The sequence below is a fragment of the Polypterus senegalus genome, chromosome 18 (genome assembly GCF_016835505.1).
Source record: "Polypterus senegalus isolate Bchr_013 chromosome 18, ASM1683550v1, whole genome shotgun sequence".
Lineage (NCBI taxonomy): Eukaryota > Metazoa > Chordata > Cladistia > Polypteriformes > Polypteridae > Polypterus > Polypterus senegalus.
In genome coordinates, this window is record NC_053171.1 from 52,729,357 (window position 1) to 52,756,738 (window position 27,382).

The 27,382-nt window shown below is 39.2% G+C and overlaps 1 protein-coding gene across 1 annotated transcript in view; it reads right to left on the reverse strand.

Annotated features, from left to right (window-relative positions):
* Positions 1-27,139, reverse strand: part of dnajc17 (DnaJ (Hsp40) homolog, subfamily C, member 17) — a 147,989-nt gene extending 120,850 nt beyond the window's left edge. Inside the window, exon 1 of the mRNA XM_039741188.1 lies at positions 26,939-27,139. Within this exon, the coding sequence (XP_039597122.1) occupies positions 26,939-27,016 (78 nt within the window). The 5' untranslated portion in view covers positions 27,017-27,139. The remainder of the gene's footprint in view (positions 1-26,938) is intronic.
* Between the last annotated feature and the right edge of the window lie 243 nt (positions 27,140-27,382).

A 27,382-nucleotide genomic window follows, 5' to 3' on the forward strand; every position in this document is an offset into this window, starting at 1 on the left:
CTTCACGAAATTTGGTAGGTGGCTTCCCTGAGCTAACCGAAACCAATGTACGTACTTATTTCGGTGGTATGACGCCACTGTCAGCCGCCATATTGAACTTTCCAACATCACTAATTCTCCAACTTCCCGTATAGATAGAAGGCTGAAATTTGGCAGGCTCATTCCTTACAGCTTACTTACAAAAGTTAAGCAGGTTTCATTTAGAAATTCTACGAGTAATGGTCGTAACCGTCAACAACGTCCGCCATGTTGAACTTTCTTATTTATGGCCCCATCTTCTCAAAATTTGGTAGGCGGCTTCCCTGCACTAACTGAAACCAATGTATGCGTACTTATTTCGGTGGTATGATGCCACTGTCGGCCGCCATATTGAACTTTTCAACAGTCTTTGTTACTTATGGGCCCATCTTCAAGAAATTTGGTACACGGGTTCCCAACGCTAACTGAATCCTACATACGTACATATATACGTCCATAGCCTGCACCTCGGTCAACATGTAAGGTGGCGTTGGTTCCCCCATCCCAACGCCTCCCACGATGTTGGCTGCCTGCCTATATAAGGCCGTCCATCGCTCCGGTCTTTACATTCCCTTCCTTACTTTGCCACGGGATTCACGTCTCCCTACTGATAACTACAGCCTTTTTGTTTAATCCACGGCTTCTCCGCTGTTTTATTGTTTGTTTATTACAATTATAGCTATTGTATAAGTATTTTACACTTACTTTACATTGCTCAGGTACCCATTTCCTTTATCATTCCAACCCCCATTACCATGTCTATCGAGATGATCACTATCAATCAAACAACTGTCACTTACTGAGTGGGTTCCATGTCCGGAGATACCACCTACCTTTTCCATTCTCTTTGTTACATATTGCACGACCATATCCGGCTCACTCTTGATTTCCGGAGGAACATTCTCTCTTATGTATTGAATGACTGGGACAGGTTCAAGGTGTGGACTGATGACGGTACGGGAGATAATTATACTACACAGGAGCACTAGAAGAGTGAAATGCTTAAGCCCTTCACCTATGGTTCTGCATGTGAGTTGATGGCTGCCGCTGAATTGTTTGGTTGTCGCTTTCAAGTGTACTGAAATGGCCAAATATTTTACACCTTTCGACAACCGCCATTGCCTCTTAAACATCTTAGATTCACAGGTGACGATTTCAGTAGTGGACACTTTGATGTTTATGAATGTTTAAACTCTCAAAAGCTGGATGTGATTTTATCAAAGAAACCGGTTTTGTGCTTACAACGCTTGACAGATGCCAAATGTCACTTCAACACAACAAATCCTGTAAATACTGTCGTAATTGAAACAAACCATGAGACTCAAACCGATTATGACAGCAGCAATCCAAGCTGTGAGATTTGAGACAAGATTACTGTTCACGTGGCCAACTGTAAGTTACATGCTCAAGAGTAAGCTCAGCGCACAGCTTGGTCATATTACAACCGGAGGGCTGAACTGACAACATGGTATACAAAGAGATCCTTAACAAATAATTATTGGCATATTTTCCCTCAGTTTAAAAAGGTTTAATTTTCTTCTTAATAAAAATTTTAATGCAGTACTTCGCCGCTGCGAAGCGCGGGTATTTTGCTAGTTGTTAATAATTAAACATGTGAGGATACAGTGTCACAATGCTAGCAAGGTAGTATTTGAGAAACTAGTACATTAATTGATTTTAAGATTAAGTTTATTTTAATGACAAAATAAACTATGTGATTAAAGTGGAAAATTCGAGACTAAAGTTGACATTTCGAGCTCCCCCCCCACTGTGTGCCTATTTTATTTTTATCTCTGTACCCTAATAAACTTTCATATGACACTCAGACGGTGGGCTACGACTCGCCTTTTCACGGTGAATTTGATATCTGACAACTTCTTTTTTTATTTTGGGCACTGTGTGACTTTGTGAAGTTGAACATTTGAGTTTCTCCACCACTCTGTCACTCAATCAACTTCCTTTTGTTGTTTATACCACTGTTTAAACCAACAAATAGCAAGTGGAGGCAAGGAAAATCATTCTATTAGCTGAAATTCTTCTGTTTTCCCCCGTGCTTTTGCCATTGTCTTTTCACAGAATTCTGAGCTTAAGGGCTATTTAAATTGATTTGCATATTCAAAGAAGCATAATTTTGAGAGGAGATGGGGTGGGATGGCGGATGCCTGCATGTGCGTTACTTTTCATGTTGAACAGGATTTATAGAGCAGAAGAATGTGGAAGTTGGTGTACACACAGATTTATGCATCTGGATTTTTTTTGTGCATAAGCACATTTTCACTTTTGTCCATACGTTTACGTTTATGTTTTAGCGTGAATTCTACGCATGGCATCATGCGTTAGACCCTTGGTCTTTGCATGGACATTTAATAGCAAACTGTAGTCTTGCTGCAATGTTCTTTAATGCCTTTTATCAAAGAATTCTCAAGCAAAGGTCTTTTCCAGGAAACTTTGCCTGCAGATCACATTTCTGCAATCTCTTTATGATTGTACATGCAAGCTCTCTGACACAATGTTTTACAAAAATTGCCTGAAGATCCTAAGGTGAAATTGTGGAGTTTCTGGAGACTTATTTTAGTATCAAACAGTCAGCTTTTGGGCTGCACTTGATGGGCCAACTAGTACTGGAGAATTCATTTGATTCATTCATTTGATTTGATTCAATTCATTCATTTGAAATCTTGGAGACTTGCAGGTGATTCTTCTTACATCGGAATGATCGATTTCAAAGAATTTGGTGATATTTTTAAATTCCTTGCCAGACTCATAGGCATTTGCAACCTTCTTTCTGAAAGGCCTTATAGAGCTCTTTTGATCTTGGCATGATGTCACTGCACACATCAATAGCAAAGAGAACACCAAATATCTGTGGTTTAAATTGGAAATGCATATTCCCTATGGAGGTTCTAAACACTGACACGTAATATGGAACACCTGATTTTAATTTGATGGAATTGAAGTGGTGATAAATAGAGGGTAGACTTACTTTTTCCATATGACAAATGTATTTTTGCTAATTTACATTATAAGAATGAATACGCCATGTCAGGCTTGTCTGTCATTTGTTCAAGTAGATCACCTTTATCTGTAGGCACTGTTTGCATGAAGATTTAATGTTTGCCTGTTCCAGCATATCACTTTCATCTGTAGGCATTATTTGTGAGAACACTACAATATGTATGTGGAAAAAATCCGCCATTTCCATGGGGTATACTTATTTTTTCACATGACTGTAAGTACTTTTTTTTTTATTTCAAGTGGCAAGGGTTTTAAGCTTTTTTTATTCACACAAATGAAATTCTACACAAAATGCTAGATTAAAACTCTAACATGAACTGCAGTTAGTTATTTCATTCTATAACAAAGCATATATTTAAAGTACAAAAGCTTTATATTGAAAGAAAAGAATTTTAGCTTTGAAGGGAAACATCAAAATCATATTTGTTTCACTTTGCTTGCTGAACGATACTTTACTGTTAACAGTTCTCCAGAGAACGATGGCAACATATGACTATAATTACCATTTAAATCAGATTTAAAAACAAACAGGTAAAAAACAGTTATGTGTTAACTTCCTAAACGGAATCCAGTTTTATCTTTACACATCATCATTTATTTTTTGGTTATTGCCTGGTTATAAGAATTTTAGATGCCTTGCTTAGATTTGGTTCGTCCATACTGCCACCAAGACATGGAGTAAACATCCAGAATTCTGGCTGGGAAATCAAATTACCATTTGCTGGGACCCATTTGAAATATGAGTAGCTTAAGCTCTGTTTTATAAAAGCCTGTGTAGTAAAATACAGTGCAGCATGACAGACATAGATGTCACCACTTCTTAATCCCAGGATCAAGCGGTCTCAATGTACTAAAGCATCCAAAACCATTGAAGAATAGTCAGTACTACTTTATTCTTGTTTATCTTTCATTATGGATTAATTAATTTCATTTTAAATGAATTTTTAAACAAATTTATTTTTACATTAGATTTTCAGCAAGGATACTTTCCACTTCAAGTTTACATGAGGTCAGACTTTTGTGGTTTTTTTTTTGTTTTTTTTTTTAAGTCATAATTATGAGAAAATGCCTCTAAGTATTATTTTCCTCTAGTGAATGCATTGTGCTTCCATAGTATACAGTATATGATTACTGTGAGGTGAAAAGAAAATACCTTTAGAGCTCATCCAAAACACAGTCACAACTCCCAGTAAAGGAGTTTATTTTTTAAAATAGTTGTCCTAAAATGTTCATATTGATTTCTATCTGAATAATCTTAGTTACAAGATCTTATTAAATGAAGAAAAAAAAAACGATCTTGACTTCAACCAATAATTCAACAAAAGCTTAATATCTGTGACGGAAACTCGGCAAACTACTTAAGAAAAAATGGATTTACAAAAAAAGATGGATGTAAAAAAATGTTTACTTTATATTACATTCAACTTTCTCCCATATCTGCTCCATTTCTTTTATCTGCTATGTTTAAGCTTGAATCAGTATTGACAATAATTAATCTGAAACTGTGGGAACGCCATATTGTAAAACTTAGGGGATTCATGGGAGACTATACTGCTGAAAACTCTGAGTTCCATTACTGCTAATCTTTGCCCGAGACTCTAAACCACTCTCGAGTTTCACATCTGAAATAATAATAAACACGCTGTCTTTGTTTGGTTTTCACACTCAGCTTGACAAGGTCCAGCATATAATTTCATACTTGCACAACAATAAATATGTACAGAAAGTCAAACACGGCCCACTCCAAGTGATTTACATTGATGTTTGCCATTTATCTTACCTGGCTTTTGGCAATGAGACTATGCACTTTGTTTCTGTGTAAGAGGGGTTATAAATCATCCCTTTTTATTGTCTCTGGTCAACTTCAAAATCAATGTTAGCTTTCCTCTTAATTAAATAAATAAACACTCAGTATTTCTGTCTTAAAGGAAATCCACCTCTGCATTTCTTTATGTATTGCATTTTGCAAATAAATTACCAGAAAAGAGGTTTGAAATAGAGTAAGCTGCCCTAATTCGGGGTGTTCATAAGAAATGTAACGATTGATTTCCTGAGACAGAAGTATATTATAAAAGCGAATAGTGGCGTCAATAATATGAAATAATAAAATGGGTTCTTCAGTTTAAATGTTTAAAGTCTAAATACTCTCACAATAATATATGTCCACAGAGGACTAGATCCCTAGTAAAATATCAAAAGCAACATCATATCAGCAATCACTGACCTTTAAATAGTCTAAAATAGGGGTCTCCAACACGTCACTCGCAACCCCTTTCAAAGTAGCTCGCCAAAGGGTTAATGAACTCTACATAAATTTGAAAACTTGATTAGTCAAATTAGGGGTGGGCATTCTTTCCAAAAAATCCTATCACAATCCTTTTAACACAAAATCACTATCCACAATCTGAATTGCAATCTATCTTTTCAATGTGGCATACACTTAAGAGAATATCCAGACTCAAACTAATCAAAACCTAAGTAACACTTTATTTTAACAAAGTTGAATTAAATTTGTCTCTCATTCACTAGCTAAGCAGAGTTAAGGGACACACCCCGAAACTGGCGAGTGAATGAGGAGAGCACATCACACACCCCACACCCAAGGCCTGTTGCATGGATCTTGAAATCGCGTAAATAAATCAGTACCGCAAGCGAACTATGATACAGTCACAAAATCAACCGGAATGTTCAAGCAAATTATAGAAAAAAAACGAATCTAAATCCATTGAGTAGTTTTCTCGTGAAAAGTGGACAGACATACAGACAGAGAGACATTGGATTTTATATATTATATATTAGTAAACCTTCAAAATAATGTGCAGTTAAAATCTGAACAGCATTCTCAGCATTTCTGGAGCTTAGCAGAGCCAGGTAACTTTCAGAGCTGCTTGGTGAAGATGCTTATAATGTCTGTTTTGTTTGGGTCTACATTGCGCTGTGAGTCTGCCTTTTCTGACATGAATGTCATGAAATCAAAGTTCAGAACAAGACCGACAGATGAACATTTAAATGACTCCATAAGAGTGAACCTAAGTGGCTGCACTCCACCATACACCTGCCTCTCCAGTTGACTCCATGCAGTTGCCAGTCATCTAACTAACTAAAAAACACATCACACATACAACTGGACATGGGAATAAAGTGAACCAGTGACATGTAACAAAATAACAAATAAAAAAGTCATATCTGTGGATTTGTAATTGCATTGTTTTGTTTTGACCAGGGCTGTGGAGTCGGAGTCGGAAAAAAGTTAACCGACTCCGACTCCTACTAAATTTAAATGGGAATTGAAAAAGTAAGTTGAAATGTCCCAAATCACAAACAGTCATAATGAACTACTTCTCTGCTGTAAGAATAAAGCCCAATGTATGCAGTGCATAATGTTACCACAAAACGAAGATGTCAAGTAACCATGAAGCATGCTTTTCATTGACTGTATGCGTCACTATATGGGATGTAATGCACAGGTAAGGTGCGGCACCGCTTTCCATTGTGTCGTGTTCCACTGTTACAGGGAACTGTGAACCTAGCCTAAAGCCCCCCATACATTTACAGATGCACTGCTGATTTTTCGGCCGTTCAACGAGTCGTCACGCGTCAAACGCCTGAAAAATCATCTGGTGTGTTCTCAGCTCCGTCGGCTCCCCTTCGCTATGCGACAGTGAAGGGGGCCGAAGGAGCCGAGAACACAGATCTCTACCCGTCTCCAGCAGAGGCTCGTTCTGCTGATCAGCTGGCCGGTGAGTGACACAATGCACTAAACTTCCGGCTGGCTGACAGAGGGGACAGCCACTGCAGCAGACAGAGGCATCACATTACTTTGGATGGCGGCGGTGGTCGAGATTTTCGCAAGCCGGATCTGCCCGTCCATGTGGACATCCGCAATCTCGCGGCCGCCAATCAATTGTGTTTGTCTTTAATCTGGCATTATAGTAGAGTGTTGGCTTCCTAGCCAGTAGTTCTGTGGTGAAATGACATGTATGTTGCCTTCCTTTCCTTCAATGGATGTAGAAAATACATTAGCATAGTATATACATACAGAGAAGTCGGAGTCGGGAGATTTAGAAACTGAGGAGTCGGAGCATTTATCTACCGACTCCACAGCCCTGGTTTTGACAGCATTCATGTTTTAATTCTATAGTGTGAGATACACTAGAAAATTCATACAGAAATACAAAATGCACTTGCAGGTGAACTACATATTTTTTATTTTTTTTTACCGTGTCCTGTTCGGCTGTGAAGCAATCAGAATTGATGTCTGAATGCTGGCGACTAGCCTTACAGTTTTTCTCTCAGGTGGAGCATTACAGCTTCTGCTGATGTCACGCCTGATACCAAAACTTTATTAGAAATATTTTCAGATGTTTTTAAGATTTGAACCGGACACGGAGACAAAAGTGAAAGAAAAAGAAGAGAGAAAAGGAGGAGATGGAGGTAAAGGGGGAAGTGGTTCGTATAGAATAAACAATAAATGAACCAGAATCTGTTTCTAGACCTGCAGAAATAGAGGGGGTAGGGGGTGACAACCACAAGACAAAAACATTGCTGCATCAACTACATGAAGATATGTAAAAGTAAAAATGTTTGGTGACAATCACACAGTAATTATTACTAAGGCATTTAGGGCCAACCACAGCCTTAGGTCATGTGCTGAAGATGTCCAAGTCATACTTATGAAAGCACCATGTGAGCACCTGTGTGCGTACACGCGCTTGTATGTGTAATGTTTCTCTATAGGAGCATCCAATAGTGAGTGTGAAGGGCCACAGACCTGCCCCCAAAAGCGTGCGGAAGATGGAGGGAGTTCCAAGCCCAGAGATCCAGAGGTCACCCCAGAGCGCAGAGACCCCAGGGAGACCGTCACCAGAGAAGCCCCAACCCCCACTCGAGAGGCGCTGAGGATCACCCTGGGGGGCCACAACCAGCAGCCGGCAGAGTCCCGGGAGATATCAACGGCAAAACCCCAGGCCCGCACGCAGCCTCTCACCCCCGAGTCGGCCGGGCCCGGAACCCAGCAGCCCGGGCCCCAAGGGCGACCCACGCCGCCGAGGACCCAACAGAGCCCAGGGACCCAGATCCCACCAGGCAGCCACCGGGAGCGGCCAGACAGACAGACAAAAAAAATATGTGGCAGGGTAGGCAAAGATGTTGTAGCATTGCCAGATGTCCCAGGAGAGGGGAGGAGTCCAAAACTCCACCTGACATATACAGTCACAAACAAACACAGCCATACACTCCCTCCCTCATGCTCTCACATACACATACAACCCAAGACTTACAAGGATGTACGCCAGACACCCATTCACACTCCCCATATACACCCTACTAACTCTGGTCCCGGTGCTGCCGTACCGAAGGCCCAACCATTCCCGGACGCCAGAGTTAGCCCCGTTCCGCTGGGGTAATAATGAGCAGGCACCGCCATCCAACGCAGAGCAAAGCAACCCACCACTCCAGACCACAGGCAGACGGCCAGCTAACTGAGAACAGAGGCGTGATAAGACCTCTAGTCTCCCTCCGCCAGCTCCAATGTAATATTGATGTGTGTTGATAAGGTGCATTTTGTGTTTGGGGGAGCGCGGGCAGTGCTAGCATCATGTGACCTACACCAGCTGATGCCAACACACAGCCCCACTTCCCCCCCAAAACCCTCCGTGACTAGGTGCAGTTTAAAATTGGAAGTGGGCACCGGCACTCAGAGTGAGGCTGAAATTTCCCCCCACCGGATGCCGTTGAGTGTGCTCACTCCCAAGGCCCTAAGTGTGCATTTGTGTGGAATGTTGTTTGTGGAAGTGTTTAATGTGCAAATAAAATTGGGGGGGTAGGCTGCCACAGGACTGCAGAAATGGGATCCATACTCGCACCCCCTGACTTACCCACACCCCAAGGCCCTATGTGCATGTTTGTGTGATGATGTGAATGAGCAGGAGGAGGGAAATGTCTGAGGATGGGGAGGAAGGGCTGAGGGGCCTGAGCCATCCAGGGAGCCAGCTCCCCTACTGGCCCCAATAGGCACCTCCGCTCCCAAAATCCACCCGGGCATGGAGGCCCCAGCCCATCTAGCCATGGCCCAAAGCAGCAGCATCACAGAGCCCCACGGAGTCCGAGGCCACCAACCCACACCACCCCAGCAGAATATTTACTCCCATCCCCACATTTACTCAACATTCAGACTAAGTAAGACATAAGACACCCAGGTAAAGTTGGATCCTCCCCCTCCCCATGGTGGAACAGAAGTCTCATCCTGAGCTCCCCCAGGGCCCGGCACTGCCCATGTTCCAGCCCTCTTCCCGGCAGCGTACATGCCAGGACCCAATCCCCAAGACCCCACCCAGATCCCCATCCGGGGACGGCCGTCCTCATACCCCAAGCCACCAGGCCCCCACCCAGAGGTGATGCAGCCACCAGGCAGCGACCCGCAGCCACCGTCAAGACCCCACACACAACTACCAGAAGTCCACCCGCCGAGGTAACCCAAGCACCACCAGAGTGGGGCAGCAGCCCCCCAGCCCAAGACCCCCCTAGTGAACCCACCCCCAGGGATCCTCCAGATACTCCAAGCTCAGACTCTCCACCACATCAACCACAGCATCCCGCAGGACATATCAATGACCCTCCATCATCGCTATGTGATGGAACCGATCAAAGGAGCCCAGAGAGATTGATTTGAAGTGGAGGCAGAGGCTGTCTCAAGTGTAATATGATCCAATAAAAGATTTCTATACTGGTTAATGCAAAGATTATCTTTGTTTTTCCAGTTTATGAGGATAGTTTTCTTAGCGATGCATATGGCAGTGAGAACCACGTGAACCAAATTTGTTTCAATCGGGACATCCTCTAGGTTCCCCAGCAAGCAAAATGAGGGGGAAGTTGGGATATCACATTTCAGACACTTTGACAGGTCTTCACATACTCTATACCAGAATCCCTGAACAGGTGGACATGACCACAGTGCGTGGATATAACTGTCAGGAATGTTGTCTGTGCAGTGTGTGCAGGTGTCAGATGGCACAAATCCCATCCTGAACATCCGATGACCTGTATAGTGTACTCTGTGTAGAATTTTGTATTGAATTAATTGTAAATTGGGGTTTCTGATCGTTTTAAAAGTTTTTAAACAAGTTTGGGACCAGAAAGTCTGATCAAAGCTAACTAATAGATCCGCCTCCCATTTGCCTATAGGAATTGCTATTGTATCATCTATTTTGGTCAATGTTTTATATACTTTAGACAGTAATTTGGGGTGTTTGAGATTACAGAAGTCTAATACCCTTGATGGTGTTTGTAATTCTACTTTATTAAGCTTAAATTTTCTTTAACTACTGATTTAATTTGGAGATATTCTAAAATCTATTCTTGTCTATCCCAAATTGGGAGACTATTCTGTTAAATGGAGTGAAATCCAATCCTTCAAATATGTGTTCCATGTATAGAATTCCTTTACTTTTCCAGTATGGGAGGTTCATCATTTTATTGTTTTGCAATATGTCAGGATTATTCCAGATGGGTGTGCGTCTGCATGGAATTAGTGAAGACTCTGTCATTTTTAGATATTCCCACCATGCTGTCAGTGAGGTACTGATATTAATACTTTTAAAGCTTTCATGCTTTCTTATTTTTGAGCTAATAAATGGTAGGTCCGAAAGCTCTATAGTATTGCAAAGTGTCTGTTCTACATCTAACCAGGACTCATCCAGCGGGTTATGTTGCAACCATCTTGGTATATATTGGAGCCTGTTGGTTAAGAAATAATGATAGAAGTTGGGTAGATCCAGCCCTCCTCTATCTTTGGTCTTCTGTAGTGTTTTTAAGCTAATTCGTGGAGGTTTATCCTTCCAAAGGAATTTAGTGATGGAGGAGTCCAGGGATCTAAACCAATCAGATGATGGCTTGTTTGGGATCATTGAAAATAAGTAATTGATTCTTGGTAAAACCATCATTTTAATTGTGGCAACCCTCCCCATAAGTGATATCGGTAAGGATTTCCATCTAGCAAGATCATCTTCCACTTTCTTTAATAGTGGGATGTAGTTTAGTTTAGTTAGATCTGCCAGCCTGGGAGAGACATGAATGCCCAGGTATGTAATATTCCCTGATTCCAATTGTGTATTAAGGGAATTGACAAAAGAGAAATTAATATTTTTTTGTGATGTTTTAATGCAAAATGTGAGTTGTGGACATCAACATTTTGTAAATGTTCAGGCAAAACAAGGTTATTCAGTTTGTTTGGGTTGAAATAAGCTATGAGAATAAATGTAAGAAAACATGAGTTTGCCTCCACTTGCCTATATTATCCAGCAGCTTTTTTTTGAAGTTATGTGAAAATGAGTAACTTTGACCTCTCATATTAGAGGGTGAACCACTGGTATCAGTTAAGGTAGCAGGCACAACTTCCAAGTCCTTTCTGATCTTTTCTGCTGAAGACAGCTATTGGTTTACTCTTTATCATAAGGGGGTATCTTCCTGCACACAACATGATCCAAAAATGTCTTAAATAAAATTAAGTTTTTTTTTTTATTTTGTGGTTGAACAGTAGTGTAACCCAGGTTCAAGGATGAAATGTTGGAACACCAACAGGGCTGTCTTGTTAGACCCTTTTAAATAGAAAATAAAATAAATGCACGATGGAAGTGCAAAACAAAAAATGCAGGCAGTTGCATTCTCTTTAACAGGTCTTCCAATCTTTTGGGTTATTAGCTCGACTCCACGGGGACACCTAACTTTATAGGAACTGGCCTGGGCCCTCATGCATGGACAGTGCGTATGCACAGAAATGTTGCGTAAGAACGTTTCCACGTTCAATTCGTGATGTATAAAACCTACACTTGGCGTAAAGCCACACACTTTTCCACGGTACCTCATGCCTTGTCGTACGCAAGTTCTCCGCTTGGTTTTGCAGACTGGCGGCACCCAGTGTCAAAGCACTGCTACTGTTCCTGTGTGGTTACCCTTTAATTTCTTAGAACCACATTTCTGACGCGGCTTTATAAATACTGTACACTGAAACTATCCGCATATTGTTTATTAGTGTAATGAATCTGATTGTAGATTACCTGTAACAATATAATGGCCCAGGGAATATTCCAAATACCATAACTGCTTTAGCGTTGTTACTCTCACTGCACCTTCTTCTTTCTTCAAAGGTTGCCACAGCAGATCATCTTTTTCCATATTACTCTCACTGCACCACTATTTATATCACTGTATCTGAGTGGGGAATCACAGCAGCAGCTGATCGGAAAGAGAATTATCGGTATACAGCATCAAGCCCACGCTGCCTCAGCCACAGCAAAACGTTTCAAAGCCTTTCCTGTACGGACCTCGCGGTTCAGAAACAGTTTCATCCCAAGAACTATAAACGCACTCAATTAATTGCTCCTTGTAGAACTGTTTGTACTTATAAGTACAATTACCCCACTGTAAACTTGCACTTCAGTTATAATATTGCACAACCTGTGCCACTTTATAAAGCACCGATTTACATATGATGACGATATCATTTTTAAGATGAAATGCAGAAAAATATGTTGATTATACACATAAAACTTTATCTTCATTTAAATAATCTGTATTGTTAATAATTAACATGTGAGGACACGGTGCCGCAGCACTAGCAAGTTCACGTATTGTCCCTGCCTTGCGCCGTATATTTACTGAGGCTGGCGCGACAGTGGAAGGATAGACGGACAGAATAATTAGACAGGTACAATGAAGATATTTCAGTGTTCCTTAAAAGTTTTAGAGAATTGTGGTTTTAAGCTTACAGATGGCTTAACGTCTATTACAGAGCTGATTGTGTGGCGATTGGGTATTTGGGGAAAGAAAAGTAAGGATAGGAATTGGAGGTTAATATGTTTGAAAGAGACAGTACTGCTACAATAAATTATTTCATCGAAGATCGCGCATCGTGTTCTCATGTTTAATAACATGCTTTCATTCCAATCATCATGAAAATGATATCACAGATACATCTCAGTATTTTAATTATTCAGACAGCTGTAATATCATGAATGTAATGGATTCTGTGTCCTGTCAAAGAAAGAGAAAGAACAGAAGCACGTAGTGATTCACACACACAGAGCACATTGAAGATCAAATACAAAACAAAGCATTTAACGTGCTACTTTAGTTACGATGGGATTTGAGAAACTAGTAAATTAAATGATTTTAAGATGAAGTTTATGATGTTCTACTTTAATGACAAAATAAACTAAGTGATTAAAGTGGAAACTTCAAGATTAAAGTTGACATTTCGTGCTTTTTTCCCCACTGTGTGCCTATTTTTTTTTCTCTGTACCCTAATAAGCTTTCATATGACACTCAGACGGTGGGTTACAACTTGCCTTTTCACGGCGACTTTGATATGCGACTTCTTTTTTATTTTATGGGTGATAGGGCTTTTTCATCTGTGGCGCCGAAGCTTTGGAATGCCCTCCCTGATTACCTGAAAGCCCCACAGTCAACCGACGTTTTTAAACGAAACCTAAAAACTAATCTCTTTAGTAAGACTTTTTGTTAAAGTATTTTTATAGACTTATTTTTCACACAAATAAAGGCAACAATGTAAGAATATGTACAAGTAAAGGCTCCAGTCCATCTAACCCATCACTTTGTACCATATCTTGGGAGAAAACTCAAAATAAAAAGGAAAACTGTTAAAACACAAAGCTTGTTCAATATCAACCAAATATTTTACACACATACAGTTTGCTGCTCAACCATACAAAAGATTTACTTAAATCTAAATCAGTTTACTGTCTGAAAATGTCAAACAGTACAATGTAGTGTTCCTTTGAAAATTATTAAAGTTCCAAATTACAGAGCAAAAATAGCCTCTTACAAAATTCTGCATAACTTGGAAACACAGCAGGCTCCTTGATACAAATGTCTCATGATTTCCTTCTCACCCATCCTGAGCAGGAAATTTGGCCTTCTGAGGAACTCTAGGGAGTTTTTAGAGAGAAAACACATCAATAACTCAGAGTGCTTTGATAAATGACCAAGCTAAACTGGAGTGTGGGGTTCAGTTTGGGCAAATGTTCGAATTGTCTTGAGCCAGTACAAATAAAATGTCTAACTCATAATCCTTAAGTATAAAATAAACTTTAAGTAAAGGAACTATACATTCCTATTTGGGGTACAATTGCATTTCCAGTCAATGTCTTCCGTTTCAAGGATTCAGTGTTTTTAAATATGCATGAACACAAATATCAAGAACACTGCAGTAATATGAATTATTTTATTCTATAAAAAACAGTGAAAATGAGGGCACAAATAGGAAATTAAATCGGATGATGTCTGAACTAAAAGACACCCTCCCAAAATTAAAGCAGGGGAAACACACATGGGCTTGACAAAATTCTTCCACAACATGTTTCTCCATGTTGGGACCAACTCTTAACTCAGCATTCTATAACCTGTCCAGGACATACCTGAAAGCCAGCAACAATTGGGCTGCTATTACACAGATTTCAAGGTGCTAAAGCAGGGCCAAAGGCTGCAAACAGCGATCCCTAAATTATACATTTCTCCATTGTTATCAGAAAATCCATCAAGACTTTCTTTTTGTTATAGATGTGGCACTGAACTTTCTCTGCTGCAATAATGTCACTGGACACTTGGACAGTAGTTGATCATCCAAACAGAGAATAAAATTAGAAAGTCCTTCATCGTAAAAGATCTGGTTAGCATGTTTCTTTTAGCTCCTTAAGTAGTTATCTTATCAAATTCTAATTTAATCTTTCATTATTATGTGTGTTGACCTCTGTGCCAACCTCTATTTGCTTTACCTCAAACTGTTAACGAAGGTCATTCAAAAACCTAAACTTTATATAACCAAAACAGTTTAAAATTCCTTACACATTTCTCTTTATGCTAATAATGCTCCTTTATTCCTGTGATCTTGCACATGTACTGTACAGCTGAAAAGATTATGATGACTGCTTATTTGACAAAACAGACTGCTTTTTTTGGCTCTGGTAACATACAATCAGCTTTGGCAGCTAGCTAATTGTTTGACTACCTGGTTATGCTGCTGAATTATCTTTGCATCTTAATAAGGTTAATAAACCTGTTCCTCACAAATGAATTTTAACTCTTGGTTTTAAAATCTTATATGCCACTGCAAAGAAATGAGAAAAATAATTTGTCTCAAGAAAGAACTTTTTTATGCGTCATCTCCTATGTCATTGATAATCTTTAGAGTATTGGTTTAAAATAATGGCCATTCTTAGACATGAAATTAGTACTTATTTTTGCTACGTCAACATGAAACTTTTCTTTCACTCTTGATCTGCTGTTTTCCAGGTTGTGCAAAGAGTTGACGTAATCCAAGTTATTTAGGCAAACCAAAACCAACCTAAAAGTCTACCCTTATATAAACACAGCTTAACATAACGAAAGGGCTGACATGAACATTCCAACATAATGTGTCTCATCAGTAAAGTGCAAAGGTATGACATGTAGCCCTAAACATATCCCATTCAGAAGACTGCCAGGAAATTGCAAGTCTTATGCTTGTAAAGCATATCCTACACCACCTTAAGGAACTTCTGTGTTTCTAGTAAGTGAATATCTCCAATTCAACAGACAGAAGGAGGTGATGCCTGAGGAACCAGGACAATTGGAAAGAGTGTCAGAAGTAAAATGACAGCGAAAGTAAGAATATTAGCAATAATGTATTATGAGCTGAATCAGTTTTCTGACCTAATTTTCCACCTTTTTGCTATTCATTTGTGTTGCATTTGAAAAATATTCAAAGCCATTATAAGCATTTCAAATCTTTTTCTGATGCTAACTTTGTATTGGTAACTATCATTTTGATCATATTGAGATGGTTTTGCTAAACAAAAGACAGGAAGTTTGTGTTGAATAAAGTAACTATATGGTCAGCATAAAGGTCACCCGGGGCATTTCCAGGGCATCCGAGTTTTCAAATTAATCTCTTTGTGTTGTAGGGATGTACGGTATAGCAGTACAGGAAAAGTACCAAAAAACCCAAGTTTTGAAGTGATATGATAATAGCATTTCGAGGTTTTTCAGAAGTAAACGTCAGCTTTCTTCTCAGTCCTTCACAACAACCCCCCTCCCTGCTATTATTACAGTTGTGGAAAAACATCCATTAGGCAGAATTCATGAAAAAAACTACACACTTTGAAACAATCAGGACTTCACGAGCACCACTACCCCCCCACCAAACCAATTATCACTTTGACACAATAAGAAATGCACGGCTATCAAGAGGGATGTGGTGTACAGTGCCACTTACCCCTTGATAATGGGGTGAGCAGTTGTGCGGCATACCAGGGTACTTTGCAGTTATCCGTTTTTTTGCTTTGTAACTGTTTTGGTACTAGTATTGATGTCCAAAAGCTAATATTGACACAGAAGTGAAAGTTTTGGCACCGATCAAACACTAATGTGCTTGGGATTGCTTATTTTTTTTTTTTTTTAATTTAGGTTCCCCAATTAAAAAGAATTACGACTTTAATTTAAAACAACCGTTTAGTGTGTATTTTTGGGTTATGAAAAAAAAATTTAGGACTGAGTTTGGGATCACACATTGGTTTGAATAATCACCATGTACAATCTTCTGGTAACCTACTATTAAATATCCTGTCGAGACAGCACAACAGCAATGCTACACCAATTTTACCTCCACAAATCTTTCTTACTGGGAGCAAATTTTATCATTTTGAAAGTGATTTCCTACAGAAAATTCTTTCCAGCCATTGTCTTGAATTTAATAAATCTTGAGCTGACTAAAGGCCAAAGTTCTGGTAAGTGATGTCATTAGCAACTTAGGAGAAACTGCCATACATATTATGATAAACTAAAATGTATAAAGTAAAATAAAGGGAACAAATAGGAGGTGCAGATGTATGAAGGTTCACATCTGCATAGTATGAAAATTTAAAATATAAAAAAAGAAGTATCAGATGACCAGGGTGCTATTAGTTGCGCATAAGCATGTCTCCGGTGTGAATCATGTTCTGTGTGGTATCAGACTGCTGGAATTTCCACGTGTCTGCAGTTGATAAGTTTAAACAAAATCTCAAATGACTTGAGAAACCATACATAACACTGAGTAATCAGAAGTCATTTCTGCATTTTCTACTACACCCTGCAGTATATAGAATGGGGTTTTTATTCACTACTGAATGCAGTTTTTGAACTGATCACTAAAATGTTGGCCACTGCTGAATTTGTTTAAAAAGTTACTTATCATAAACAGAGCCATCCAGAGGTCACAAATGTTCTCCCAATTGAGTTAATAGTGATGCTGTGGCAGTGTTGTGCCCAACTGAGGGACGTCTGAGACCCAGTATCAACATCTAAAATTTAATTTACAAAATAATGTGAATTAACTCCCAAGATCTGAAATATTAATGGTCTGCACTGACTAACAGCATAAAACCATCAAATGTACTGTATAAATGCAATGGAAATCATTTAAATTAAGGAAAAAAAATTCAAGTATTATTAACATCTAAAACACTATAGGTTAGGTTTCAGGTGCCAGTATTTCCAGTTTGGACAGGCCGTGTTTCAAAGAGGGAAAAATTAGGAAATTTAGGAATTAGCATCACACTCTGATCTTCAAAACACTGCAGGCTGGCACTTGTAGAGCATCTCTCTACTATTAATTCTTCACTCCGATGATGGATACTTCTAGCTCAAGTGACAAACTTCAAACAACCAGGCTTTGCGTTTAGTGACCTACGCTGACTCTCTACAATGAATTCAGAAAATATTCAGGCCCTTTACTTCCTCACAACTTTGGTTCTGTTGCAGCCTTGGGCTAAAATCATTTACATCTATTTTTCTCCTCACCAAGCAACACTCAATACCACAGAATGATAAAGCAAAAACGGGATTTCAGTCATTTTTGCAAAAAATAATAATAAAAATAATAAATAATAACAACACAATGACACAAATATGCAGGTCCTTTTCTCTGGTTCTAGTTAAAGCATGTCACAAGCTCTGCAGACCTAGAACTGGATTGCACACCTAGGATTTTCTGCTATTCCTCCTTCAAGCTCTGTCAGGCTGGATGGAGACCGTCAGTGGATGGCTGTTTTCAGGTCTCTTTTCTGGGTTCAGGCTCTAGCTGGCTCACTCAAGGATATTTACAGAGTTGTCCCTAAGCCACTTCAGTGTTATCTTTGCTTTGTCTTATTGGAAGTTAAACTTTCATCCCACTCTCAAGTCCAGAGGGCTTTGGAGCAGTTTTTCATTGAGGATATATCTGTAGTTTGCACTGTTCAGATTCCCTCAACCCTGTTTAGTCTTCCAGTCCCTGATGCTATCATCCCCAAGCTTCATATTTGGAAGAGTACTGCGCAGGTACTCTAGAATCTGACTGCAGTTCAATCAATTCCATTTGGATATTCTCAGGCGCATTCTCAACGTTGTAAGAAAACAGCACAAAGTTCCGTTCGTGTGAACTGAAATAACGAAAACGCTCACTGAATTCATTGCTCAGTAATTCAAGTTGGAAAAAAACTCTCCAAAAATCAAATTTTACTTTACTAAGTTTACTTCAAAGTGTATATTGTAAAATATGCTGATATACAAAAAGCCACCTGACCTACACTAATTTTACAAACTCAAAATCACAAAAATATGTTAATAAACAACTCACCAAATTCTCGCGTCCACTTCAGATCTTCAGCTGTAGTCTGCACTGTTTGTTACAATACTAGCACAAAATTACATAAAACTAGAGCAAAAAAACATGAAAATATGCGGGCTATTACTAGTCGTGATGGTCAGTTCTCCCCAGTGGCTAGTCTCAGCGGCCCAGCCAGTAGTGTAAGCTAGCAGGGGCGGCTCTAGGCTCGTGGTGGCACTGGGCAGAGAAAGAATCGGTGGCCCTTTCACCCGCCAATGTCAATATAGTATCTTATGCACGGCGGATGGCCACGTCCGTTGCAGACACTGCATTGCCGCCTCGTGCTCATGACACGCTTCTATATGCGCATGTCCATAACTTGAAAACCAAGTGGCGGCCCATGATATTCTCATTATGGCAGAACGTTATGATACTACATATAGCTTACTTTTCTGACTCTAGCGACATAAGTAAATACAGCGTACTAATTAAAAAGAAACACAATGTTTTTCGGCAACATTGCTGACAGCTGTGTCGTTATTTTCTCTGTTTTATTTTCAATATATATTGGTGTGGCGGCCCTGTGCAGGTGCACAGTTTGCACATGCCTAAGGCAACCCCTGCTGCCCGCTGCTTCAGCCTAGCTCTTCAGTTGTGACGTTGTGGCTCATTAACTTTGGTGAAGGCTCGAGGCTATACTAGCAGATGACGTTTCTGGTACCGTAATGCCATGGGAAAACGCGTTTTTGTCAGAAGACAGAAGGAAGAAAAGAAAATAAGTAACGTTGAAGATGCAGAATGATTCAATCAGAAACGATAGTAATCATTTTGTACAAGTTCAGTGCTAACTAGGATCTGTTATGCGGGCTGCACAGATTTCTGTTGCGGGCCACGTGTTTGACATGCCTGCTTTAAGTGCCTTTTCACAAATTCCAAATGAAGTTGTGTCTTTTACTGAGAAGAATCTCCTGTCTGGATGCTATGCCATAAATCCCAGATCTGTGGAGTGCTGCAATGATGGCTGTCCTGAAAGTTTCTCCATCTCCACTCAGGTGCTCTGGAGCTCAGCCAGAGAGACAATTAGGCTCTCATCCACCTCTCTTACCAAGGTCTTTCTCACAGGATTGCTCAGTTTGGCCAGCTCTAGGAAGAGCTGTGATTGTAACAGCAGTCTTACATTTAAATATTAAAAGGACAACTGTGCTCTTGAAAACTTTCAATGCTGCAGGATTTTCTTGTAGCTCTACCCAGATCTGCACTGCATCACAATCCTGCCTCTAAGCCCCGCAGGCAGTTCCTTGGACTCCACAACTTTTTGCTCAACTGTAGACCTTTCCCAAACAATCCAATTAATTCAGATGACCACAGGTTGAATTCAAACATGGTGTAGAAACAACTCGATGATAATCAACAGGATGGGATTCACCCGAGACAAATTTCAAGTGCAATAGCAAATAGCTGAGGGTCAATGTGAAAGTTTGTTTTGAATCCTGCTTTCAGATTGACATTCTGAGGTATTGACTGTTGCTTGATGAGGGGAAAAAATGAACTGAAATGATTTTAACACAATGCTGCAGATTCAAAAATTAACATCCCATGGTGGGGCATCAGTCCACTACGTGGCCCACTCATGCACACACTCACTCAGGGATAATCTGCAATCGCCAGTCTGCATAACCAGCATGTTTATAGGATGTGGGAGTACCCTTAAGAAAACCTGCACACACAGCCTGGACCAGGACACAGACCCGTCACACAGGACTTCTCATGCAGCAGTGTTACCCAGAAAGGTAACAAATACAATTCTTCATTATGAAAAATGGAAATCTTTTGCATATTTTTTTAAACACATTTACTTCAATGCACATAATTGTTTTTATAATAATAAAAGATATATCAACTAATTCAAAGAAAGAGACAAGGTAAAATGTACATTAGGGTTTAACAATCATTAAAAATTTTGACATGCAATTTAAAAATTGAAAGAGTCGATTCCATTTGACTTTTTTTGAATAGGATGGGATACAAAATGGAAGTTGTGAATGGATGTAATTTACATTTTCAATCTGGAAATTAAGTAAAAGCTTCAGGAAATTGTAAACAGTTCTTGATCAAAAGGAAACACATGGCTGTTGTAAAGAAGCACATCCATCCATACTAAGTAAGTTGGATCTTTATAAATGAGCACTTCAAAAAAATAGAACAAATGGATTATTATTTCTTAACTGCCATAGTATGACCAAACTGAACAATAACAAGAATAAAAATATGTAGTGCAAGTAAAAACCTTGACACTATTAAATAAGCAGTGATAAGATATTGAAAAAAATTAGTAGATGAACTCTCTTATGGCGTAAAAAAATAAAAGTAGAATAACAAATGTAATAATGGGTACCACAAAGGTTAAAACCCTATAACGCCATATGTATTATATTGTATACAGGTATTTCTAAGGCCTGTTCCTCAGTAACAGGATTACCATTTTCCTCAAACACCAGTTGTATACAATAATATACATGTTTTCTCCCCCTGGTGGATGATATACATCACAGGTGGCAAAGGCCACTTTTTTTTCCAAGAATCCAACATGGCTGCATGCAAGGTGGAAGTTAGCATCGTTTTCAAGTGATAAGATGCCGTAATTTTGAAACGGTTACAGTAAATGAAATGAAAAAAATGTGATTATACTTCAAAATAAGTCTTTACTAGGGTGAAACAGCTCATAATAACTTACTTTTTCATTAAATATTTTACAGAAAAACCGTCGGGAAAAGGTGTGAATCAAATATGATACTATGGGTATATAAATGTACTTCATGGGTCAGTGCATCAGTTGTTATATTAGTGCATTTCTTGATTAAATTTGTATTATATGTACAGTAATTCAAACTGCACGAAATATATTATTCAATTTAAGCTTGAATATTTCTCTCAGTATACATTTCGAGTATAATTTTATGTTTATGTCAGTTGTAAATAGTCAGTATATAATTTGTAAATGTAACAATGTAATGTTTGTATGATTATGATTTGAATATTTAGATGGCAGAGAAGTACAGTGTATTAAATATGATCATTGATGGAAACTCAAGTGACTTAGAACAGTTAGGGGAGGAAGATGACGATGGTAGTGATGAGGAATGGACTCCTAAGGGAATGGCTGGTACAGAGGGATCAGATAGTGGTGAAGAAGATGAACCTGTAGATGAAACTGACACACCAGTAACACCAAAACAGAGCACAACAAAGCAGTCAGCAAAGGGCAAAGTAAAAAAAGAATTAGTACAGATGGAGAAAAGTGCCTTTTAAAAGTCCAAGTGTTGATTTTGATAGACATGTTAAGGACGTCTCTACAGAAAGGTCAGAATGGACACCATACATGCATTTCAAGCAGTTTGTTACTGATGAAATGATTCAGGATATTGCACAACTAACTAACTTGTACAGAGTACAGAAACTGGGAACATCAGTAAATACAACACCCAAAGAAATTGAACAGGTTCTTGGCATGTACATGGGGTTGGTACAGATGCCCAATGTAAGGGCCTATTGGGAGATGGAGACAAGTGTGTGATGTGATGTCTCAAGAACGATTCCTTAAATTGCTGACACCGATTCATTTTCAAGACAACCTCAGTGTGTCTGACGACCAGAAGAAAGACAAACCGTGGAAAATCAGATCATGGTTAGAAAAGCTGCGCCAACAGTTTCTTCTCATACCTCCTAAAGAAATTCATGCAGTGGATGAAGTAATGGTGCCTTTCAAAGGATAGTCTAACCTGCGTGTTTACATGCCATCAAAACCTCATAAATGGGGGTTTAAGATGTGGGCACGTGCTGGACAAAGTGGGTTCCTGTATGATTTTGCTGTCTGCCAAGGTGCGGAAAATCCAGATAAGGAGAAATCTGATGTTGTGTTTCTGGAGATTTTATCCTGAAATTGACCTCAACCCTTCCAGCAGGACAAAATCACAAGGTTTTTGCTGACAACTATTTTATATCAGTACCTCTGGTGGATCACTTGAAAGAACGAGGACTCTACTATTTAGGGACATTTCGAATGAACAGGGTAAAGAACTGCAGTATGATGGAAGAAAATGATTTGAAGAAAAAAGGAAGAGGGTCATGGGATTTCAGAGTGAATCAGAAAAACACTATCATTGTGAGATGGTGTGACAGCAAGGCTGTGAATCTACTCTCCTCATTTGTTGGAGTTGAATCAGTGACAAATGTGAAACGCTGGGTTATCGAAAATTCAAAATGTACATAATGGTGCCAAGACCCGCTATTATGGAGACATACAACAAATGTATGGGTGGTGTTGACCTTCTTGACATGTTGTATGCTCCTTACAAGTTCTCCTTTAGATCCAGAAGATGGTATCTGTACATTTGGTAGCACACTGTCACTGTGGCAGTCATAAAGGCATGGAATCTTTACAAGAGAGACCGGAAAGAACTGGAACCTATGAAGAAACCAATGCCATTGCGAAGATTTCAAGCTTCTGTTGGGACTTCTCTCACAAGCGCAGGAAAACGCAAGATCCGGTATGGCAGACCACTGTCCTCTCCAGAACACGAGAAAAGTAACCCTGATTTAAAAGACGAGTTGTTGCTGTACCCCCTGATGTGAGAAAGGATGGCACTGACCATTTGCCAACTTGGAAAACAAGACAGAGGTGCAAGCACTGCCAAGGAAGTCACTTCTCACATTTCTACTGTGAGAAATGCAAAGTCAACCTTTGTCTAAACAAAGACAGAAACTGGTTTTTGCCATTTCATGAAACATAAACAAGTTGCCAAATATACTTTACATACAGTGTAAAGTACTAAATCGGTTTTAAAAAGTTGTTAAATGTTGTAAAACATATTTGTGTATACCAAGGTTTTTATAAAGGCACACAGTTTTTGGTTGACCTGAAAAGCCTGGTGCTGCAAATGTGATACAAATAAAAAAACATATTCCCAGGTCATATTTAAACAATTTTTTTGAACTCTCAAAAGGATCCAATAAACAGTTCAATCTGAAAAAAAACAGAATTTTCTGACTATTCATTCATATAGCAGGCTTTATAGGTTAAAGAAGATACAAAGAACTTTACTGCCCTCTGCTGGACTTAACAGCAGCTTGCATTTCATATTAAAAAGCTGGAAAAAAAGTATGGATAATCATGTGCTATAAAATAGTGTCCAGTATGAAAGGGTTATATATGAAAGAAAGAAAGATAATCATTAAAATTAGTGCACTATAATAACAGCCCATTATGGAAGGTGCTCAATGAAAGAAAGTGGCACATAACAGTTTACGGCATAAAAGACGCTACATGAAAGAATGAAAAATAAAAGATGGTGCATTGTAACACTGTCTAGTATTAAACGCAACACAAAAAAGAAAGAAATTTGATTAAGTGCTCTACAACAGTGTTCAACATGAAAAGCAAGAAAGGAAGAAAGCGAAAAATGACGTGATTACATTTTATATATAGGACAATCAAGTTCTATATTAAAGTGTTCAGAAAGAAAGAAAGAAACTTGACTAGTGATGCATTCCTGACATATTAATAAGGATTAATCTTTTATATTTTCAGTAACATTTAGTTAAAAAATACTGCACCAGTGATCCATAAAAAACATAAAATATACAAGGTCATGTCGCTTTACATGATTTTTCCAGTGATTTTAGTTGCAGACTTAATATACATAATCTTAGTGAATCAGATGAAGACAGTGGCACAGTACCATGAAGCTTATTCATCATCTAGTCTAACATACCCATTGACTCGATTCAACTAGTCCATGACTGCCCCCGGGAAAATCTAATTTTGTCTTTAGTCTAATTAGTAGTAGTTGACTTAGAGTGCCTGAGGAATGACAACCAATGAACACTCATCCGGAAATACAATGCACAGTGACAAAGAATAAGGAAAGTGGGTGCTCTGGACTCAAAAACAGAAGATAAGCTTATCAGTGTGATGTTTCATGTGTCACATACCATAATAAAAAAGAAAAAAGGACTAAGATTGCAGCTGAACTTGAAGTACGTGTTTAGCGCCAGTTCCATCAGTCAGCACGTTATGCTGGAAAATCGTCACATGACCACTAAATATGACATGCCCTGTGATTTCACTCGTATAAACGGACATGGTTCAGCAATGAAATCAGGAACTGCAGTTAGCAAGTCTGACATACCCTACAACTAGAATTTGCATAATGTGACATCAGCTTTAGGCAAATTGGCTTTTCCCACTTGCCCATTTTCAATGTACAGTAAACACAGTCTCCCTCTCTTTTTACTCTGTCACTGTTACTTATGTCATTTTTTTTCCAGTTCACCTTTAGAAAGTAAATTGAGTAGCCTCCTGCTTCCAGATTGATACACCATCAGCTCTTTTTCTAAGCAGCTTTTAGTTACAATCTGTGGGATGTGCTGAACAAACAAGTCTGGTCTATGGAAACCCCACCTCACAACTTACAGAACTTGAAAGTTCTGCTACTAATGTCTTGGTGCCAGAGAACACAAGGCAAGTTCAGAAGTTTTGTTGAATCCATGCATTGACAGGTCAGAGCTGTTTTGGTGGCACAAGGGTGACCAACACAATACTGGTCCATTGGTTTTAACGTTGTAGGCTGATTAGTGTATATATAAAGGTTCACACAAGTGCTCTGATGAGATAAGCAAAACCACCCTGGATTGAGAAAGGACGCTCTCATTAACCAAATCTTTTTTTACAACAATTATGACAAAAAGAAAAACAAGGATGCTTGGCTCCAACAGCATCATCCAGAGATGGCCACCCCACTTCCTCCCCAGACTCCATAAAAATGGGCATTTCTCCAGACAGTGACGTCAATTTGGACACTGCATCATAGAGGACAGAGCTCCATATGATGCAATGCTAAAATTTCAACTGATAACAGCCTTGATGATTTGTGCTTCTTTACTAATTTCTTTAGTTTCTTTGAGTTTATTTCAAAGGAGTAGCCTGGCTGGTGCCCCGACATTACTTTTTTGTTCCTTGGTCACAAACGTGGCATAGTCCGCAGGGTGACTGCAGTCAACCAACTTTCAGATTCATGAGGCACCACAACAAGCTGAACTTACAGAAGCAGCAGAGGCACAAGGCATGATGTGTTTTCTTTAAAGTAACATTTCCAGAATCTTGACATGAATTCTTTTACAGTGAAACACATGCATATTATTATCCAAAATGTAGCACCTGCCTAGCCTTACTAAACCTTAATAGACACAAATGCAGCAGTTTGTGAAAAACTTACAATGATCTAAATCCCTACATCACTGTAAAGCAGGGTATGAAACCCAGTTCCTGGTGGGTCACAGTGGCTACAGATCTTTGTTCCAGCCATTTTTTTAAGTTAGGAACCAATTACTGCTGCTAAAGAAATAGACTTAATTTTAAATATCTTGCTTTTTAAGACTCACTACTTAATTGCTTTTTTTGTTTTACCAGCAGCAAAACAATAATGAGATAAGGTGCAAAGTGAGACAGAAGATGGTTAGCTAGCTCTGGAATGTGAAAATCCGTTCTTGCAGATGCTGTTAATGGGAGACCAGTTCTTGAGCGTAATGATGCACATTATTTAAATCTACGGCTTCGCATTCTGACACATCTGATATTTCCAGAGAGACTGATTTTTCCTCCTTTTCTGTGAATACCATTCAAAGGCTTTGTGAACCACAACACGTCAATATTTCTCAGGCTTTGTCTATTTCATTCTCTTATGTTTTATTGAAATGGGTATTGTTAATGGGTAAAGTTAGTGGGTCATCTGTTGTCTTGCTTTGCATCTCATTATTGTTTGGCTGCTGGAAATAGCTTAGTGCTTCGAATCTCAAAAAGCAAGTCAATGAAAAATTATGCAGTGAAAGCTGTTCCATTAGCAGCAGTAATTGGTGACTGATTAGAAAGTGGCTGGAGCAATACCTAACCTCGAAGCAAACTTGGACAGCCTCACAGAAAGCTGCCGAGTTTTATTCTAAAAACACCGACACTCGTTCAGATGAGCGACCAACCACCAGCTGTTAGACTCCAAGCTGCTGGTCAGCAGAGTAAAGCTACAAGGCACTATACGTAGTTTCAAAAAGTCTGTCCTAGTTGCACACCCTTTAAATAGGACTTAAAGAGAATAACAGGATAGCGTATACTGTTACGGGAGTTATCTTCTAACAAACGCATTCACCGGAGTACGAAACACACAGGATAAAATTATTATTAGTCAAAACGTGCCTAATAATAGACGCACATCCAATAACGCCAGGTGCCAAACTCACCTCCTTGTCACTGGCGCCGATATCCACGCCTATTAAGCCGTACAGGTCTGTTTGTTGGAGTTGAGCAGCTTTAGACATACTTTTGTTGGTTAAATATTAAAATTTTTAAATAAAAAAAAAAATATTTTATCAATACGCTCCCGTAGCTGCATTCACATGAGAAAGCAGGTAAACACTACCAGTCTTCTTTGCAGTCGCGGAATTTTGACGTAACGCATTGTTGTAGTCAGCTATTCACGTGGCTCTGTGAGCGAGACCGCCTGTAGGACTACACTACCCACAATGCAACGGTTGTGAAAGCACGCGCGCACTTTTGCTGAAGACTACTGCTAATACGGCAATGCACATTTAAAAAATCTGGAGTTGTCGCCCCTAGACTTTCTCGTATAATCAAATATGGGGATGCATATTTGAGGAGTACACTTCAAGACAATGATTATGTCT